Source organism: Labrus mixtus, chromosome 19, assembly GCF_963584025.1.
Source record: "Labrus mixtus chromosome 19, fLabMix1.1, whole genome shotgun sequence".
Taxonomy (NCBI): Eukaryota; Metazoa; Chordata; class Actinopteri; order Labriformes; family Labridae; genus Labrus; species Labrus mixtus.
Window position 1 is genome coordinate 23,440,714 of NC_083630.1, and position 19,495 is coordinate 23,460,208.

At 46.4% G+C, this 19,495-nt stretch overlaps 3 protein-coding genes and 1 long non-coding RNA gene across 6 annotated transcripts in view; 2 read left to right on the forward strand and 2 right to left on the reverse strand.

The window, feature by feature from the left end:
• Positions 1-7,386, forward strand: part of dlgap1b (discs, large (Drosophila) homolog-associated protein 1b) — a 106,374-nt gene extending 98,988 nt beyond the window's left edge. For 2 of the 3 annotated variants that reach the window (XM_061065066.1, XM_061065067.1), the window contains exons 9-12: positions 2,441-2,862; positions 4,835-4,926; positions 5,747-5,899; positions 6,376-7,386. In XM_061065066.1, coding sequence (XP_060921049.1) covers positions 2,441-2,862; positions 4,835-4,926; positions 5,747-5,899; positions 6,376-6,591 — 883 coding nt within the window. In that variant the 3' untranslated portion in view covers positions 6,592-7,386. The other variant, XM_061065068.1, reaches the window with a different exon arrangement.
• Positions 1-19,495, reverse strand: part of ackr4b (atypical chemokine receptor 4b) — a 393,880-nt gene that overhangs the window by 205,141 nt on the left and 169,244 nt on the right. The window lies entirely within an intron of this gene.
• Positions 8,018-11,183, forward strand: LOC132994287 (uncharacterized). Its single transcript, XR_009676644.1, has 2 exons — positions 8,018-9,864; positions 10,645-11,183. It is a non-coding gene; the product is annotated as an uncharacterized LOC132994287 (long non-coding RNA).
• Positions 13,213-18,363, reverse strand: tgif1 (TGFB-induced factor homeobox 1). Its single transcript, XM_061064346.1, has 3 exons — positions 17,862-18,363; positions 15,857-16,086; positions 13,213-14,883 (listed from the first exon to the last, which is right to left on the reverse strand). The coding sequence occupies exons 1-3, from the start codon at positions 17,875-17,877 to the stop codon at positions 14,200-14,202; spliced, it is 930 nt and encodes a 309-aa protein (XP_060920329.1). The 5' UTR covers positions 17,878-18,363; the 3' UTR covers positions 13,213-14,199.

Consider the following 19,495-nt stretch of genomic DNA (forward strand, 5'->3'; position numbering starts at 1 on the left):
ACATGTAAGTGGACAGATTGAAAACAGAAGTATGTGATCACAAATGGAAGGATAAACTGTGATTCACAAATGGTTTACGGTCTTTGGTCGGTGGTCACCAGATGGCTTTGCGGTCACAGAGGATGAACGGTTGGTTTTAGGGACTAAAACCATATGCACAGCCATCTTGAAAAAAAGTCAATGAAGGGACAGCCAGACCTCCCCGTCGCTCACTGAAAGGTTCATCATTACCGGCTGAGGAAAAACAAAAAAGGAGCTTCAGGTGCGACTTGAGCGTTTGTTTGTGCTCAGTGGAAGCAGCGGGTGTCTGTGCAGAGCTGTGTTTACAGCACTAACAGAACAGTCTGTGGCCTCTTTCTTACACTCAGAATAAGACCCTGGGCTGTACTCATAGAGTCCTCAGTGTGTTCCTGAAGTCTGTGGATTAATCTCTGTTTTCTACAGATGAGAACACAAATATTAAGATTTAAAAAAAGAAAGAAAGAGGCCTTCTAACAAGCAGGATATGGAGCGTGGATTTATATCTTTCCGTCATGTTCTGCACATGAATGTAATAAGAAAACATGAACTTCCTCCTACATACCTTCTTCATGTTTTATAGCCCCTCTGCTCCTCCTCCGTTCAGACTGAAATGCCCCTCCTTGTTCCTCCTGTGTATTGATACGTCTGTCTTTCTGTCTGGGCTGTGTTTGGCCTTGCCCGTTTCTGCCCCTGCAGGAAGTTGTTAGCGGGCGGCTGATAGAAAGCCGGCTGAGGTCATTAGATGTGAACACCTGCTCGGAGGAGTTACTCTTTAACTGCTCTTCACACACACACACACACACTTACTCAAACACACACACACACACACACACACACACACACACACTGTGTTTGATCTTCTTGAAGCCACTACCTTGCTCTTCTTGATCCTTTTTTTTTTGTTCACGGTAGAGGAGAGATGAATGGAGGAAGAGGAGGAGGAGTGTGTGTGTGTGTGTGTGTGTGTGTGTGTGTGTGTGTGTGTGTGTGTGTGTGTGTGTGTGTGTGTGTGTGTGTGTGTGTGTGTGTGTGTGTGTGTGTGTGTGTGTGTGTGTGTGTGTGTGTGTGTGTGTCCGGAGATGGAGCTGTGATCATTTGTGTGTGTCGTCCTGCAGCGAGGTCAAGCTGAGGTGATGTGTGTGAAGACTGTGGGCATCCAGCATTCTAGAAACTCCCTCCTTTGTCTGGTTTGAATTCTTATTAAGCTGCAGAAACCAAAATAATTTACAAAAAAAAGGCACGTTTGGTAAAACTGGATATAATTACACTTTTGCATGACATGTGGGATTAGTTCAGACTTGTGTTATTCCACTTTGTCGACTCTTTTCTGAATCTTTAAAGCTCTTATGTAAGTGCCTCTCTTGTTCCCTGAGTGGCTCAATCAGCGAGGATCTGCTTCATCTTTTTAAGTGTTAATAAACGATGTGCTCTGAGTCGTGTACCACTCTGAGTTGTAATCTTGCAGGGATTAAAAAACTGCCGCCTCGTCCAATCACGGCGCAGTTGTCCGGCCAGCCCCCTAAAAAATACCCCACGCCTCTCTCTGGCGTCCCATTCATTACTGGAATGGCGAGCTGCTCTATAGAACGCAGCCAAATGTGAGTGTGTTGATTTAATCTGCGCACATGAGTGTGTGTGTGTGTGTGTGTGTGTGTGTGCGTGTGTGTGTGTGTGTGTGTGTGACTGCTGTTGCACACAGTGTGGAGGGAGACTTGGCACAGGCCGCCCCGACAGCAGCAGCACACAAAAAACCTCTGAGCCAAATACGACATGGCACATCCAGCTGTAGAGAAGGGTCCCAGGTGTGTGTGTGTGTGTGTGTGTGTGTGTGTGTGTGTGTGTGTGTGTGTGTGTGTTTGAGTGTGTGTCTGTGGTGTGTGTGTGTGTCTGTGGTGTGTGTGTGTGTGTGCGTGTGTGCGTGTGCGTGTGTGCGTGTGTGTGTGTGCGTGTGTGTGTGTGTGTGTGTGTGTGTGTGTGTGTGTGTGTGTGTGTGTGTGCTTCAGCCCCTCAGCAGGGTTTGTGGTGGGACAGATAATTGCACACTCTGTTGCTCCTGAATGAGCCAGGTGACAACACACACACACACACACACACACACACACACACACACACACACACAGAACACTTCAAAAGCTATTCATCGCTATCAGTGATGAGATTGTTGTGGGGCGCTGGTGGCGCAGTGGTTTGTGCGAGCGCCCCATGTATGGAGGCTATAGTCCTCCAAGCGGGTGGCCCGGGTTTGAATCCGGCCTGTGGCTCATTCCCCTCTCTCTCTCCCTGATTTCTCACTCTATCATAGAGTCATATCTCTTAATTAAAGGCACAAGAAGCCCAAAAATAAATCTTAAAAAATAAAATCTTAAAAAAGAAGAAGTGATCTTTCAATGTCTGACACAGTTCGATTTTTCTGTTCTAGTTACCGCAGGATGACCCGCTCCAACAGTGTCACCACGGCCGTGCAGGCCGACCTCGACGACCCCTCGGAAGCCCCTCCGGCTCCTCCGCCCCGCTACTTCGCCACCATGCCGCGCCAGCACTCCCGCGACGCCGCCACCTCCACCGTCAGCATCCAGGGCTCGGGGAACCACTACCACGCCTGCGCCGCCGACGACTACGGGGACGCGGGCTTCGACCCGTCCATCCTGCCCCCTCCTGACCCGTGGATGGACTGCGTGGCCGAGCCCGATGCGGACGGTCGTCTGGAGGCCGTGGCGAGGTCGGTGTGCCCCCAGGACGGCCGCTGGTTCCTCAAGCTGCTGCAGGCGGAGACGGAGCGCATGGAGGGCTGGTGCAGACAGATGGAGCACGACGAGATGGAGGTCGAGCTGCCGGATGAGAGTGAGTAGAGCTGCTGTGCATCTTTAATGTTTGGCTCACAAGTGGAAAGATTTAAACACTCAGATGCATTTAGATCTCATCACAGAGGCCGCAGCTTTGTTTTGGTGTTGTCTCCTCAAATGTGTTCTGGGCAACGTCCTCAATATTCCCGCCAAAATAAAACATTCAATGAATGTGAAATTATTATCTGATTTAAAACTTCTATTGCTGCGGCTTTGGGGCTTTTGTGCAAACATTGTGCATACAGGAGAGCAGGATTCGCATAAAATCAGGGATAACTTTGCCCCAATTTATTGATTAAATGAGGGTCAGTGCTGTTTATTTTTTGATACAGGAGCAACTCTGTACAGATGAAGGAAGTGCATAAGACACACTTCAGATGTTTGACCCACAAGCAGTCCACATGATCCACACAGGATTTTATTTTTCTCTCTGTGCTGCAAGACCACATCTTATTTTTTTAATCACCTCCTTTTATTATCGGCTTCATGCTGACTTGCAGATAAAAAAAGGGGGGGGCGGGGGGGAGGAGTAAGATGCAATCACAACGGGTGTCATTGCCTTACGGCGTTGCAGAAGCACGTCGAGTAGAGGAACATTGCAAGCTCCACATACACAAACACTCAGAGACATGCACATACACACAGCGCTGTTCTGTGACTCCTCTGTTACTACCTCCGATTTCAGTACAGAGGTGGGACCACTGTCTCCCCCCCGTCACGACTCGGTGACAGTCATAGTGAAGGCGAGACGTCCCCAGGGGGATTACACACCTTCAAACTTAGGGCTATACTCCCACCAGTGATCAGATCATCTTCAAATCAGATGTAAACAGTCTCTAGGTGCCTTAACGTCAAAAAGTGAAGATAAAAATAAAAATCTGTTGCACACTGATATTAGATCTGTTTCACCTCCTCTCCTCTCCTCTGATTTGGACGGTGCTGGTATTCCTGGTATTGGCCCACAATAGCTGCTTGTTCCTGTCTCAGGCCCTCTGGCCTCCACAGACATACCGTGCATATTTATCAATAGAGGGCTGCTGGGCCCGGCCAGACTTCTGTCCTTAAGACACACTGTATAATGATCCCTCACACGGCCACGGTGAGGGAGTTTGATCATGAAGTTACACACACACTCACGCTGCAGAGCATGTCTGTAAACACATGTCTGAATGTGTTACATGCACACACACGTACATGCACGCACCACGCTGTGCAAACGAGCCTCGGGGCGTCAGGCGCTGTATTTCTACCTGTCCTGGGCTTCCTCATCTCACCGAAAGTGTCATTGCTTATGCAGCCAGCGTGCTATTTTTGGTTCCAGGGTAGAGATCCTCTCGCAGAAATGTTGCAGAAACAGGCAGCCTGTCTCAAGGTTATGTTTTCCCAGAACACACACACACACGCGCGCGCACACATGCACACACCGCTTGAAGATATTGTGTCTGTAGTGCAGATTCATTACTCCGCCTCCTGTGTGTCTGATCCTGCTGTCTTCATGTAGACTAATGTATGCACCGGCAGCCTCTCTCCACCAGGATGTGTGATTCAACAGGGATGACCATTTGTTTTCCTTTATGCAGTACAAACCTCGTTTACCTCATGTTTCCTTCATTCCTTTTTAAACCATGTTGCTTTGTGTGCAATACAGCAACAGAAAATGCAGCACATAATATGTTTAGAATTGTACATTGTTGTTGGGTTTATAATTTTTTTAAGATTATATTATCTACAATTTCAGCACATTTCAGTGATTATTCCCCCCTGACTGAATGAGGTTCAGATAAAACAGGATTTAAAGCATATCGTCTCTGCTGCATTACAAATGCAGCCTCTCTGTTATTGCTGCAACATGCCTGCAGTCTGCGGCTCTGTGGGTAATTGCATTGTGCTTCTGCGCGTGTCTGTGTGTGTGTGTGTGTGTGTGTGTGTGTGTGTGTGTTGCATGCATGTGCGCCTGTGTCTTTCTGCAGTCCTGGGGAAGATCCGCAGTGCAGTGGGGAGTGCCCAGCTGCTGATGTCCCAGAAGTTCCAGCAGTTCCGGGAGCTGTGTGAGGAGAATCTGGTATGTGTCACTTCATCCTCTGCATGCTCCCTCCCTCCCTCCCTCCCCCCCCCCCCACACCCAACACTGACATCATCCTGCACAAATCATCCTGACAGGCCAGCGCTCATTTACTATGCATCTAGTGTAGAGTGTGCATCTGCACGCCCTTACTGTCTTTCACAATAAACAGAAGATACTGCCTGCCTGATAAAGAGATATTCTATAACACAGGAATGTACATTTCTCTCCTGAAGCAGCCAAAAGCTTTTTATTTAAGTATTATTTTGGGCCAATCTTTTCCTTAAATAGAGAGGACAGCTGAAGAGGAGGAAGCAGGAAATGTTGGGAGCAGAGAGGGAGGGATGACATGCAGCAAAGGCCCGAGGTCGGATTTGAACCCACGGCTGCTGCAATCCGATGCCCAGCCAAACGCTTTTTTTTTTTGTACAAACATTTGCTTTTATGTTTCCACTTTATTTTCAAATATAAAAGGAACCTGTGTTTAATCATTTATAACAACAAAATCCACCATGCTGCTGTTCTCTCACATTTGAATTAGTAAAATATTTATTTCAGTGGATCACCGTTTGTTGGATAAAAGATGTGTTTGAGGCAACTGTTACGATGATGTATGGTTTAAAACAAAGGGTATTCAGTAACTCACACCCGGTTTAGATTCAAACCTCTCATATAAATTCACTGCTAATTGCATCTGACTCGCTTCAAAGCTATTTCTGGTTCTGCAACCGTACAAATTAACAATCGGATAGCAGCAGCAGCAATCATTATGAAAATATGTGATTAGCATATAACTGTGCTGTGTGTTTGTGTGTTTCAGAACCCCAACGCACACCCACGGCCGATCTCCCAGGACCTGGCTGGTTTCTGGGACATGCTCCAGCTGTCCATCGAAAACATTAGCCTGAAGTTTGACGAACTGCACCAACTCAAAGCCAACAACTGGAAACCTCTGACCCCGCCAGAAATTCAGGTTCAGATTTCAAATTCATCTTAAAACGCTCAGATACATCTTAACACATTGTTTTTGAATGCTTAGCTAACCAGCATGAATTCTGATAGCTCACAGTGGTGTTAGCATGCAGATGTGTGTTGTCACTGTCATGTCGCCTGCCTGACGTCAGCACTGGTGTTTTGTGTGTTTTGTCTTGTTGTCGACAGTGAGCTGCTTCTCTACCTGCCATGCACCGTTGGGGCCTGTCCACCTACCAATGGTCACTTTTTACCTCACGCAATGGCCTCCCTCACACAAATGGCTGCCCACTGTGAACCATAACCTCATTCAGAACTGCATGCTCTCAGACTCTACATCGCTCTCGCTAACCCTCACCCGAGCCGGCTGCACTTTTTCTTTTTTCTTTTTTTTGCTCCTAATTTGCGTAATTTTTTTTTCTGCAGCCTCACCACGAGAGGTCATTAAAGACTTGTTTATTATTATTCCCCGTCCAGGAGAGAAGGATGCCCCCTCCTGTGCCAAAGAAGCCCCTGAAGGGCCACCCTCACCTGGCTAGGGACCGCTCGCTGGAGAGCTCTGAGCGCCAGCGCCTGGAGGCTCGCAAACGCCTGCTAGCTGCCAAACGTGCCGCTTCAGTTCGGCAGAGCTCGGCCACCGAGAGCGCAGACAGTATCGAGATCTATATCCCCGAGGCTCAGACCAGACTATGAAACACACACACGCCCACACACACACGCCCAAAACACTGTCCCATCCAGGCAATAGCACTGAACGGTAAGGCTAGGGTGCTAACGTGACATCATTTTTTTTTTCAGACTCTAATGATCACTGTGGAGTCGATTATAAAATGTCAGTACGAGAAGACGTGTACATTTAAAGTATTTATTTATTTATTTTCCAGCCCTTCCCTTTCTCTCTTTTTTCGTTGTCCCAGCTTCGATGTAGCAGCCCCTCCTCTTCCTGTAACTCCGCCTCCACCTGCCCCCGAACTCACAAAGATGTATTATATACGAGTCTCTTTTTTTAAGTGACCTGATATTTACAAAAAAAAGCCAGCTGTAGCACAGCAGTGATGCTTCACATTTGTGTGTTTGAGAGAGTGTGTGTGTGTGTGTGTGTGTGTGTGTGTGTGTGTGTGTATTTTATTTCTGTCAAAGTCCAGAATCTGATCTGATCCAAAACACCTTAAAGGACGAGTCAGTAGCTTTTTTTACTGCAGCTTGTAAACCCAAAATTCAAACGTGGCCCCTCCTCCTCCCTGTAGTGTGTATGTTCACTACTTGTACCTACACTGCAAGCTAACGCACGCTAGCACAAGCTAACCGCCGGTGTTTGTCACTTTCCTGTCCAACAGGAAGTAGACCAACTCCACGTCCACGGGTAAAAGACAACACAAGGTTCACCGTCTTTTTAGAACGAGCTTTATCTGCTTGGTGATTATATTTTCTCTTCTTTGCTGCTACGTCCTCGTCCGTCATATTCTCCAGTTTGAATCTCGTCCAATCCCTGAATTGTATCCACTCCTAAACTCACCTGCTGCGCTCTCATTGGCTGGAGGAAACACACCAGCTCCCCGCACAGAAACGTCCCGAGTCAACCAGAACAGTAAAATCCAGTCAGAGGACAGACGGAGTCTCTGCAGCAGCTTTACTTTAGAAGAAGTCTGTGTTTTATTTTGAAGGTCCCTACATAAGTCTGTATTTTATTTTGAAGGTCCCTAGATAAGTCTGTATTTTAGAAAGCTACTGACTCTGTCTTTAAACTGGCGAGAGAGAGTGAGTGAGAGTGAGTGAGTGAGTGAGTGAGAGAGTGAGTAAGAGTGAGAGAGAGTGAGTAAGAGAGTGTGAGTGAGTGAGTGAGAGAGAGTGAGTAAGAGTGAGAAAGAGAGTGAGTAAGAGTGAGAGAGAGAGTGTGAGGGAGTGTGAGTGAGTGAGAAAGAGAGTGAGTAAGAGTGAGAGAGAGTGAGTAAGAGAGAGAGTGTGAGGGAGTGTGAGAGAGAGAGAGTGAGTGTGAGTGAGTGAGAAAGAGAGAGAGAGTGAGAGAGATAGTGAGAGTGTGTGTGAGAGATAGTAAGAGAGTGAGTAAGAGTGAGAGGTTGAGTAAGAGAGAGTGAGAGAGAGAGTGTGAGATTGTGAGAGAGTAAGAGTGAGAGAGAGTAAGAGAGAGAGTGAGAGTGTTTTATGATTCAGTTGTTCATCTTTAAAAGTGCTTCCTAGTTTTCATTGAACATCGAGGTAGCATTATCCACAAACTGTAAAGCGACGCCCCCACTGTCTCGTTTCAAACTGAGCAACACGTGTTTGTATAAACAACGACGTGACGTGCATGCCGAGTCTGACACAAAGGTAACTGATCCTTTCTTTCTTTTTTTTGTCTTTTCTAAACGGGCTGCGTTCAACGTGTCTCCGGCGTTGGAGACGCTGAAACACTGATCTTTTTGTACAATCCTGGTCGTTGTACTATATTTTATGATGTCGTTTTTTTTGGACAGGAGGTGAAGCGACAGCTTTGAGACTGAAGGACTCTTTTTCTCCTCACTGTGTGTGTGCACTATCTCTGCCTCCGATGAAGCAATCTGAAGGTTATTTAACACAAAAAAAACTACAATTTGTAATCTTTTGTATCCATGTTTAATTTATTGATTAGAACAATGACTGTTTATTGACATTGTGATTATTATTATGCACTGACAACAAGGCCCTTATACTGTGTTCATGTTTCTTTTTGTTCTTGTTTTTGCATGACTGGCACTTTGGGTTTTTTTTGTTGTCCTTTCCGTTTCTGTGATCAGCCTTAATTTCTGATAGTCGAGCACAACAGCAGTCTCAGGGGAAGAAGTGCATTTGTGTGCGTGTTCAGAGAGTGTGTGTGTGTGTGTGTGTGTGTGTGTGTGTGTGTGTGTGTGTGTGTGTGTGTTACCCATGGCTTCGTCTCTTCCTGTATATAACGACCCCACGATCTTCAACGAGGGGTCGATGTGCACATGCCATCTTTTTTGAACCGTGTTGCTGTTGCACATCTCCGCCCTCCTCACTCTTCTTGTAACAAGGTATTTCAGTCAGCTGCTCGAATGTGGAGACAATCCTGAGCCACCTCCCACCATCACGTCCTTGTTTCTGGTGACATGATAGCAGGACTTTGGCGGTCCACATGTCGAGTTTTGTGCCATCGGGTAACTTTAGTCGAGGATTATTCCTGCCATCTGTAACCACTGAAGACGTTTTTTAGTTTTGAATGAAGTTAGTGTACAGTGGTGTTGTAGTACCGCAAATCTCAGTCTCGAGACCACTTTTTGAAGGACTCGTCTCAGTATCAGACTGGGTGGACTCCGGATTTTAAATCCAGACCGGACCAGACCACCACTGATTGGCTATTTTTCCAAGTCACTCTGATTTGAAAGAACACGCCCCTTTCTTAAACAACACATAACTTCAATTTATTCAGAATTCGATTTTTATCCCCCTTGGTCTTGATTCAGCATCGATCTTTAAAGGTCTTGGTCTTGATTCGGCCTCGATCCCTAAAGGTCTTGGTCTTGATTCGGCCTCGATCCCTAAAGGTCTTGGTCTTGATTCGGCCTCGATCCCTAAAGGTCTTGGTCTTGATTCGGCCTCGATCCCTAAAGGTCTTGGTCTTGATTCGGCCTCAATCCCTAAAGGTCTTGGTCTTGACTCGGCCTCGATCCCTAAAGGTCTTGGTCTTGATTCGGCCTCGATCCCTAAAGGTCTTGGTCTTGATTCGATGGTCTTGATTCGGCCTCAATCCCTAAAGGTCTTGGTCTTGACTCGGCCTCGATCCCTAAAGGTCTTGGTCTTGACTCGGCCTCGATCCCTAAAGGTCTTGGTCTTGATTCAACCTCGATCCCTAAAGGTCTTGGTCTTGACTCAGCCTCGATCCCTAAAGGTCTTGGTCTTGATTCGTTGGTCTTGACTCGGCCTCGATCCCTAAAAGTCTTGGTCTTGATTCGGCCTCGATCCCTAAATGTCTTGGTCTTGACTCAGCCTCGATCCCTAAGGGTCTTGGTCTTGATTCAGCATCGATCCCTAAAGGTCTTGGTCTTGATTCGATGGTCTTGATTCGGCCTCGATCCCTAAAGGTCTTGGTCTTGATTCGGCCTCAATCCCTGAAGGTCTTGGTCTTGATTCGGCCTCAATCCCTGAAGGTCTTGGTCTTGATTCGGCCTCGATCCCTAAAGGTCTTGGTCTTGACTCGGCCTCGATCCCTAAAGGTCTTGGTCTTGATTCAACCTCGATCCCTAAAGGTCTTGGTCTTGACTCGGCCTCGATCCCTAAAGGTCTTGGTCTTGATTCATTGGTCTTGACTCGGCCTCGATCCCTAAAAGTCTTGGTCTTGATTCGGCCTCGATCCCTGAAGGTCTTGGTCTTGATTCGGCCTCGATCCCTAAATGTCTTGGTCTTGACTCAGCCTCGATCCCTAAAGGTCTTGGTCTTGATTCAGCATCGATCTTTAAAGGTCTTGGTCTTGATTCGGCCTCGATCCCTGAAGGTCTTGGTCTTGATTCGGCCTCGATCCATAAGGGTCTTGGTCTTGACTCTGACTCGATCCCTAAAGATCTTGGTCTTGATTAGGCCTGGATCCCTAGAGGTCTTGGTCTTGATTAGGCCTGGATCCCTAAAATTCTTAGTCTTGACTCGGCCTCGATCCCTAAAGGTCTTGGTCTTGATTCAACCTCGATCCTTAATGGTTTTGGTCTCGATTCCTTGGTCTTGGTCTTAGTCTTGACTCGGCCTCGATCCCTAAAGGTCTCGGCCTTGTCTCGGTCTCGGAGCACTCTGGTCTCGGGTATGTCTTGGTCTCGGTTGGTGTGGTCTTGACTACAACACTAGCGTACAGTTTGATTTGTATTTCTGCTCGTTGTGTTTCAGAGAGGATTTATAAAAAGTAACGATCCCGTTTTCTGTCCATTAAACTCATTTCCTGTTTTTGTATTTTTTTTTGGAAATGTCCGTCAAACGATTGACTTCTTCTTCATGTTTATATTTACATATCAATATAACACTCCTGATATAGCAGGGAGTTAGCCACCAGGGGGGGTCTGGATCCAGCGCTCCTGGTCCCCTCTGAAGCTCGTGTTGTAGTTCTATAAAGAGAAAAACATTCAGATTAAAGGGTTTGTATATAAGTGAATGTTTCCCCGTGTAAATGTCTACTTTAAAAAAAACACCCGATCAAATAACATATTCAGCAAATATACATTTTGTAATTAATGTTACTACACTGTTGATGTGATGGCATGTGTATGAGCTTTTATCAGCATTAAAATAAATATATCATTGCCATACTTTGGTGTTTGTTCTGTCCTCTGTCTCTACATGTGTTTTCAATATGAGTGTAATTAAACAGATTAAAAAGCCAGAGCGGGCGGTGTGTTCTCAGGGCATTTCCCTTCCTGCAGGGGCGGATCCCCGTAATTAGACGGCACGTTTTGGCCTTGGCTTTAGCCCCCGTCACTCCTGTGGAAGCAGCTTCTGGTGATTCGTCATACACACATCAGTCACGCTGAGGGGGAGGCGGGCTGACCTCAGCGGCCAGAGTTCAGGCGAGAGAGGGCTGCGGAAGTGGGCGTCGATTTTTGTAAAGAGCCCGTCTCGCAATCTGTCTGCCTTTTTGGATTCGACACCCTGGTTGGGCTTCGACTGTTTTAACCCCAAAGGAATGCGTCTCTCACCCCTCAGCCGAGCCAGAATTTTATGACTTAAAAAGGAAAACTAGACCAATTAGCTAAAAGTTAAAGCTAACATTTCGACAGGGTCATTTTCTAAACCTGTGAAGAGATTGGCAGCTTTTCTTTTGACATGTTCCACAAAAAAGTTTCACGGTGAGTTTGACCATTAAAAGAAAGCAGGAGGAGATTTTTCAGAAAACAAAGCCAATGTTTCCACCAAGCGGTCCGGTTTGGTTCAGTACGGTTTGGTACGGTAAAAACCCTGATCCTGTTAGTGCTACCACAGCCAGCCGTACCCTTGTTTGGTAGGGGGAGTGTAAAGTCAGATGGCGTTAGCTACGTAATAGCCTGACACAGCTCAGCCCGCCAATAAATCCAAGAAGAAGAAGAACATGACACAGTTAACAAAGGGCAACAATGGAGGACGTCCAGCATTTTACTTTCTTCTTTAAATCTGCATGATAATCAAACATGGCGTGTTTTGTGTAAAAATCAATTGAGGGGGGCTCTCCAACCAGCGTTCAGCAGGGCAACGAGAGTGAGTTCTGTCTGATGGGAACCCCTTAGGGAGGTTTCCTACTGTCATTGCAAAATTTGCACATTTTCGGCCACTGATCTGGGGGCCCCCAAGCATTTGCCTGTTGACAAGCAGCACCTCTGCCCAACCGAGAACCCCATGGCGGCCCCCCAATTTGAAAAATCCTGGCCTAGTGGTTAGTGTACGGCCACGTACGGAGGCCTCCAAGCGGACAGCCCGTGTTTGAATCCGGATAATAATTCCCCACTCTCTCTCTCCCTCTCTATCCACCGTCCCATCGCTTCAATAAAGGCAAAAAAGCCCCAAAATAATAACCCTCAAAACTGTCTTTTTATTCCATCACTGAATTTTTGACCCTCCTTTGTGCCGACCTCGTTGCTTGGATTTGGTCTTCTATAAATGAAAGGTTGCTGGTAGAGTCTGTCGCTTTGCCAGGCAACAAGAAAAACAAAAACATGGGTTCGCTCCAGCCCCCCTCCCCCCCCCAGTATGAAAAGCAACAAGTATGATGCTCATTATTTGAGGTACACCTGATAAATAAGCATGGCATTACGTTCTCTTGAGTTACATGAATCCAAACTATTTGAGTCATGATTTGTCGAGCTTCAGAAACTCACATGTAACAAATTAAAAGGCCGTGTGTCCCAGCAAACCTAGACTACAAATCCTCTTGAGGTGAACGTGGAAGCTTTAGCGGCAGCAGCAGAAGGGGACAGCTGTCGCCGCAGCCTTGAACCAACCACACAGCTCAGTCGTTTGTAAGCTGCCTCATGTATTGACTTACATCGACTCTATTGAGATGCAGGGACACACAAAGCCCCTGCTGGCAAGAAAGTGTTGACGTCTGCCGTTTGCTGGTGTTAATTTATGCAGGATTATGCTAATTGGCAGCAGCCTGTTGTAAACCTCTCTCTCTCTCTCTCTCACTCACACACACACACACACAGGAATGTTTCCTAACGGTAGCCCCTGTGGAAAGACATGAATGCTGGGACTATTTCTGTTCCCCGCTCCGTGTATTTACTGACTCACTCTCCTCGTCCTTCAGGGTTTTGAATCGTGTAGAAATGTTTGTTTGGAAAAAAACAGCAAACCGAGAGTCTGGGATGTAGAAAAACAAAACTTTATTTGAATCCCATGTGACCCCCTCTTTGCCACAAACATTGCACAGTATGAAAAGAAATCACATCATTGGGCATTGGTGTCACATTAACTATACACATGGTCCTATTATACATGGAAAGGTTTTGGGGTTTTTTGGTGATTTGTTTTTTTAGAAAAGTCGCTGTCTTAGTCAGGACGTAAAAAAACAGCAGAATGCAGAAAAAGACATCTGTAGTGTTTGAATTGTCCAGTCCACTGGCCGTCGTTTTGTCCCCCCCCCACCCCCTGCTGAGTGACGGTGGGATGAAGGCTCAGACTAAGAACCTGCTACATTGGTCATCTGAAATATCCCTCGATGAAGGGGAGGGAGGGGAGAGAAGGAGTAAAAAAAAAAAAAAAAGCATAGAGATTCTTTCTTTTAAAAATAGCTAAAAGTAAAATACAAAAATCAAAACTATACTTATACTCATGAAAACATGTTTACTACAGTAGTGAATAAGTTTGTCATAGATGCCAAGAGCAAAGTATGTTTAAGACACTGAGATGACCTTCCTCTGCCTTTTAGTGTGCAAACAAACGAGGCAGACCGAGCATGAACTGATCTGTTGAAATGTGTGACAGTAAACGTGTGTGGATGCTCCCGCGACGGAGACACAGTAAGACAGGCAGCATTTCTCCGATAACATTTCTTTTTGTTTTTGGTCCCTGTGTGCAAATAAGATACACATGTAGATACATACTCATGTATGTGAAATGAATTAAACAACGTAACAGCCAAGGCACCTCGATACAGTTTGTTTTCTCCATAAAAAAAAAAAAACATCCTCGTCAATCTGATTGGTTTACCAAAAATAGAAATGATCAGGCTTTTTTATGTGTTTGTTCTCTGTCGCGTGCAGACGAGTCCCTGAACTCCAGAAGAGTTCTACAGTCAGAACACAAAGTCTCTTTTCCCTCTTCTTCTTCTTCTTCTGTCTCTGTTGTCCCCGTTTAGGAGACCAGCTGTTTGGCCTGCAGCTCCATCTCCGCCGCTCGTTTCAGAGCCACGTCCACCAGGAGCTGGAAGCCGCTGAAGTCCTGCGTTAGGTCTGGGGGGGTGGGGGGCGGGGTGTTGAAGAGCCCGCTGCGGGGGCTCAGGTTGCCCTCCATGCCGGCGCTGCTGCTGAGGATGGTGGTGGTAGTGGTGGCGGTGTTGACTTCCTCCCTGCACCGGAGCAGCGCCTGCGCGTGCTGCAGCAGCTCCTCCGCCCTGTCGCAGTTCAATCCCGGCACGGAGGGCGGGGCTTGTATCGCCGCGGTGACAGTAGTGTGACAGATGACCGAAGGCCGGGTGGGGGGGACGACCCCAGGAGGAGGAGACGACGACGCGGAGGTCGGAGAGGGCGCGGAGGGGGAGGCGGCTTTCCTCAGGATGCCGGACGCGGCGGGCTCGAAGCTGGAGGGGTGGAGGACCCGCTGGTCGTAGCTGTCGTCCGGGCCCGCTGCAGGGCTGCCGTGTTTGGGCGACTGGGCCGCCGGGCTGGTGTGTTTGGGCGACTGGGAGCTGGAGTCGGAGAAGCTGTCGCCGGCTTTGCTTCCTTTCCTGGATATGGTGAACTGGTTGGGATCTTTACCGTCTTTTCTCAACATCTCGGGGAGAAGTCGCCGCCGTGCGTTTATGAACCAGTTGCACACCTGAGGAAAGACAAAAACAAAATCCATGAAGAATCCAAAGAAGACTCACTGATGTTCTGCCATTTCTAAGAAAAATCTGCTGGTACTCTCCCCCCCCCCTCCAGCTGCAGTTGACACACCTGTCTTCTTTTCAATGGAGTCATATAACACCAACGTCCCTCACACACTCATTAACCCGAGGCGGGATTCTTCCCACTCTGAGCACTTCCTGTTTATCAGAATGAATTACAACCTCGAGGATCTCATGAAGTCTGTGAGTAGTTACACACACTAAGATATTTTTTTTTCTTATAGTCCACTGCACAGCTCCTACATTACACCTTTTGTACATTTTTAAATTCTATTTTATATATTGTAATATCTTCTTATTCTGTATTATTTAAGTTGTTGCTAGTTCTGCTTTATTTTCTTGTTAATTGTTTAGCACCAATACACCAAGTCAAATTCCTTGTATGTGTAAATGTACTTAAAAACCAGATTCTGATTCTGATTCTGATTCTGAAGTCATTTTTATAAAAAGTTTAGAAGTCTTCACATCGTATAAAAAAAACACTTTTCAATCTGAAGTTTTCTTCTTTTGTCAAAGCTGTAAATCACGTCTCCTTTCTCTCCTCGGTCCTGCAGGCTGCTTGTGAGACGTGCAGCTCTAACCCCTGTAAATGACTCTGCATTGTTCCCAGACAGCTGGGTTTGGAAAAGGGGGGGCTGGAGGGAAGGGAAATTCCTGTCCTAGCGCCTCAGCCAAGCCTACAGCAGCAGCAGCAGCACACACACACGGAGGGAGTGCGCTTACTCACGTTGTCTCAGGGCTTTCAAAGTTGCAACATCAGGCTGCTTTTGGACGACCTTCACTTCTCTGTTTATGTGTCATGTTTTTGTTAGCTTGGACAGGATGTGATTCAGTCAGGCTAACGCTAGCTTCCTTCTACTTTTACAGTTTTCATGTTTCTGTCTCCTCTGGGGGTTCTCGTACCTGCAGTGTTGAGAGCTGCGTCTGCTTGGAGAGGAGGGCTTTCTCCTGCTCCGAGGGGTACGCGTTGTATCGGTGCTCGTACAGCCAGTCCCGGAGGATCTGAACCGACTCTTTGGGCAGATTCCCCCGCCGCTTCCTCTTCCCGCTGCTCCCCCCGCTGGACGACAGATCCAGAGGGGCGTCCACGCTGTCCTCGTCATCTGTCTCGCTCCCTGACAGCATCATCAGACCTGCGCAGGAGCAAAAAGAAGGAGTGTGTGAGAAGAGGAACAAAAGAACAATATGAATCCCCTCTTATGTCAGCCGAACTGCGCCGCAGCCATTCACCAAACACAAGCTGTCTGGGAGGCAGCTGATGTGTCAGAAGCAAGCTGTCAAGTTCAGCCATGTGATTCATATAAGGAGCCAGGGAGGGTGTGAGGGGGAGGAAGGGAGGGAGGGAGGGAGAGGGGGGGGACGTCACAAAGGCTAGTCTGATGCTCTGGCAGTTATAAAACCTGCCTCGACAAACACACGGCAGGTCTGCTGCACAAAAAGAGAGAGACACCTCGCATGCTCGGATAAGTAGTGCACACTGGGGCTGACCGACGAGGACGATTCATCAATGCACGATTAAAAAAAAGGAGATTTGGTTGTTTGGTGGAACAGCAGCCGGATGTGTTTGCAGAGATTACAGAATTGCTTTTCCTTGTTGATTCCATGGCATGTCTAATCAAAGTCAAAGCATGACCCCGGCACATTAATTAGCCTACTTTCTTTTAACTGTTTGAGCCGGAGAGAACAAACCCCTGCTGATATAGGATAGTGACCTCTTTGTCAGGAATATGTGTTTATTATGTTTGTAAAGTCCAATTCCCACAAATCCTGGATAAAAAAATAAGCAGATATATTTATGTATTTTATCTGGTAAACGCAACTTCCGGTGCTTTTTTAAGAAAATGCTGAATTTAGGAGCATTTTGAAATCCCCATGCTGTTAGCTCTGGGGGCAAAACTAGTGGGAAAGAAATAAGAAAGTTCCCAAAGTGTGTGCGGCCAACAGGATGAGGTAATTACGTAGGCTGAGAGAGAGGGAGAGAGAGAGAGAGAGAGGGAGAGAAGGGGGAGGGGAGGACCTGTTGCAAATCAGCGTCTCCAGACTAAACAAAAGAATCCTGAGGCTGCGTGCTTTCTTTGTACGCGATTCAAAAAGTTTCTACAAGCAAACTAAACAACATTAAAGTTTACACTCGAGTGTAACAGAGTGAGCAGAAAAACACACATACCCCACGCCACGAAGACACTGTTTCTTTTTTTTTTTTCAGTAAGTTTCACCAACTTGTAAAGAGGGGTTTCTTTCTATTGTGTGTGTGCGCGCTGCACCACGAGGTCCACCAAATGGAACAAGGCAACAAGCTGCAAGTTCCCACAACGAGGTCAGGATGAACATTAACCTACATGTTGGATTAAGATACTATAAACAGCAGCTGAAGGTGTTTTAATCTTATTGGGGACAGTCGAAAAAAGATGCAACATTTCGATTTTCTGAAGTCTGCACTTTGTAGGCTAAAAAAAATGGAACACTTCAAACTCTTGAACTCACAATAGTCGCCAAACTTTAACTTGTGTCCTCACTTTTTTTGCGCAAACTTGGACACAAATGTAGCGTAAGCTGTAAGAAAGCCTCGTTTTTAATTCACTTTAAGAAATGTAAAGTTAGCCTAATTACACCGTGAGGTAACAAGGTAACAAAGCAAGCACTCTTGGCGAAGCAGTTGTCGTGTTGTCGTGAGAAAACTTGGATTAATAACAAGAAGAAGATGCACGAACATAGCGTTTTGTAGTCTTTCTGACATCGCGCCAGCACATGGCAGAAAAGCCCCCCTGTCATGTCTGGAAAGGAAACAATAGACTGCATGGTTTGCATAGGAGGAAAAGAAAAACCTCGCTCCACAAAAAGCGTCGTCTCTGCGTCTCTTTTACACAATTACACTCAAATGTGTCTTCCAAAGCAGTCCCCAACATACCTTTTTTCGACTTCATCTCCGTCCGAAATAAAAAAAAACACAGTTTGCTTGATTGGCGCAGAAGAAAACTGCCTTTGTGTCAGTGTAGTGTGTTCCTGCTTTCCTCCAGATATATTCCCAGCGTGTATCCGAATATGCGAAAATCCTTATTCATCAAAAAAAATCGCGTCTTTCTTCCCTCGTATTTGATTCTTTCTTTCTCCTCTTGTGGTCGTCCTTGTTTGGAGACTTGAGGAGGAAGGGAGGGAGAGGGGAGGTGGGGGGGTTACCTGAGATCTTCTGCGTCCTGTCGGCTCAAAGCCCGTTTTCTCATTGACTGTGTAGTGTGTGTGTTTGATCCTGGAACTGGGTGACAGCTATCTTTGACAGCTGCGTGACTCAACGCACAGAGATCCTCCCACCGCCGCGGAGGGGCAGAGAGGGAAAAAAATCTCTGACATCAGCATGGCTTATTCCACTGACATGGATACAAGTCTGGTTAAGCTTTACAGTGCTGCACAAAAAAACAAAACACAAAGAGCTCCACAATAAGCTGCAGCGTTTATAGTTGACTGTAATAAAGTTCCGCTAAAAGAGAAACGGCGCAGACTGAGGCGGAGCGTCCGGATGAAAACAACAACAACAACAACAACAACAGGCTGCTGGGGGAGCACTGCGGACCTCGTGCTTCATCTTACATAAATGATAACCTCGATGAAAAGAGGCTACACTGGCACCTGTGTTAAAATAGCTCATCGCGCTTTTACGCCTTTAATCTCATTTTGTGCGTAAAGTGTCGGTTTGATGACGTAACAGCCGACTAGCGCATGCTTCTTTGCATCGTTTTTGTTTCCTTATCGTCATATTTTCGTGTAGCTAAAATGCAAAAACCAATAATATGTTGTGAGTATCTCTAATGACATCATGTGTATATTATTCCTCATGATTCTGAGTGATGCCTTTTGTTTTCGTTCTGTGTGAAATACAAACATGAGGCTATCCAAATCTCTGCTGCTCTCTTTCCCCTCAGTGCTTTCAGGTTAGGCTACTATAAAGACAACAGCAGGCTACAGGCGAGCGAGGGAAACAGATCAATGCCCTCATTTGTATGCGCTGCACAACCTTGCGACAGCTGCTGTAGCATCGTGCTCTTTACATGCATTTGTTCCAGACAGGCGTCCATGTCTCTGCTAAGACAAATGTCGCCTCCGCGCGTGTGTTTCTGGTACTATTTTTTTTTTTTTTTACTCCAAACGCAACCAAAGCAACTGCCGTGGACTTAACACGATGTCCTCGGACTCCCTCTGGTGGCGCAAAGAAGCATTTCCTCAAAGAGTGTGTGCAGCTTATAGACAGAAGGTGGATGTGCAGGGATGTTTAAAGAAAGTGTAAAAGTAAATGTGTGGGAGAAATTCATAAAAAGTCAAAATTACAAACGTATTGTGTCTCTAAAATTGTGTATGATTTAAATATATATATATTCTTATTTAAGCAGGAAAGAAACTCGTTGAAACTAGAAAAAATATATATTTTTCAAAGTGTCCTGGTCGAGACAGGCAGCAGCACGATGTTCAGAGTTTCACACCACATACAACAAATATTAGACCTTAAAAGACACAACTAACATCTGCAGCCAGATGTGTCCGCCTCCAAGT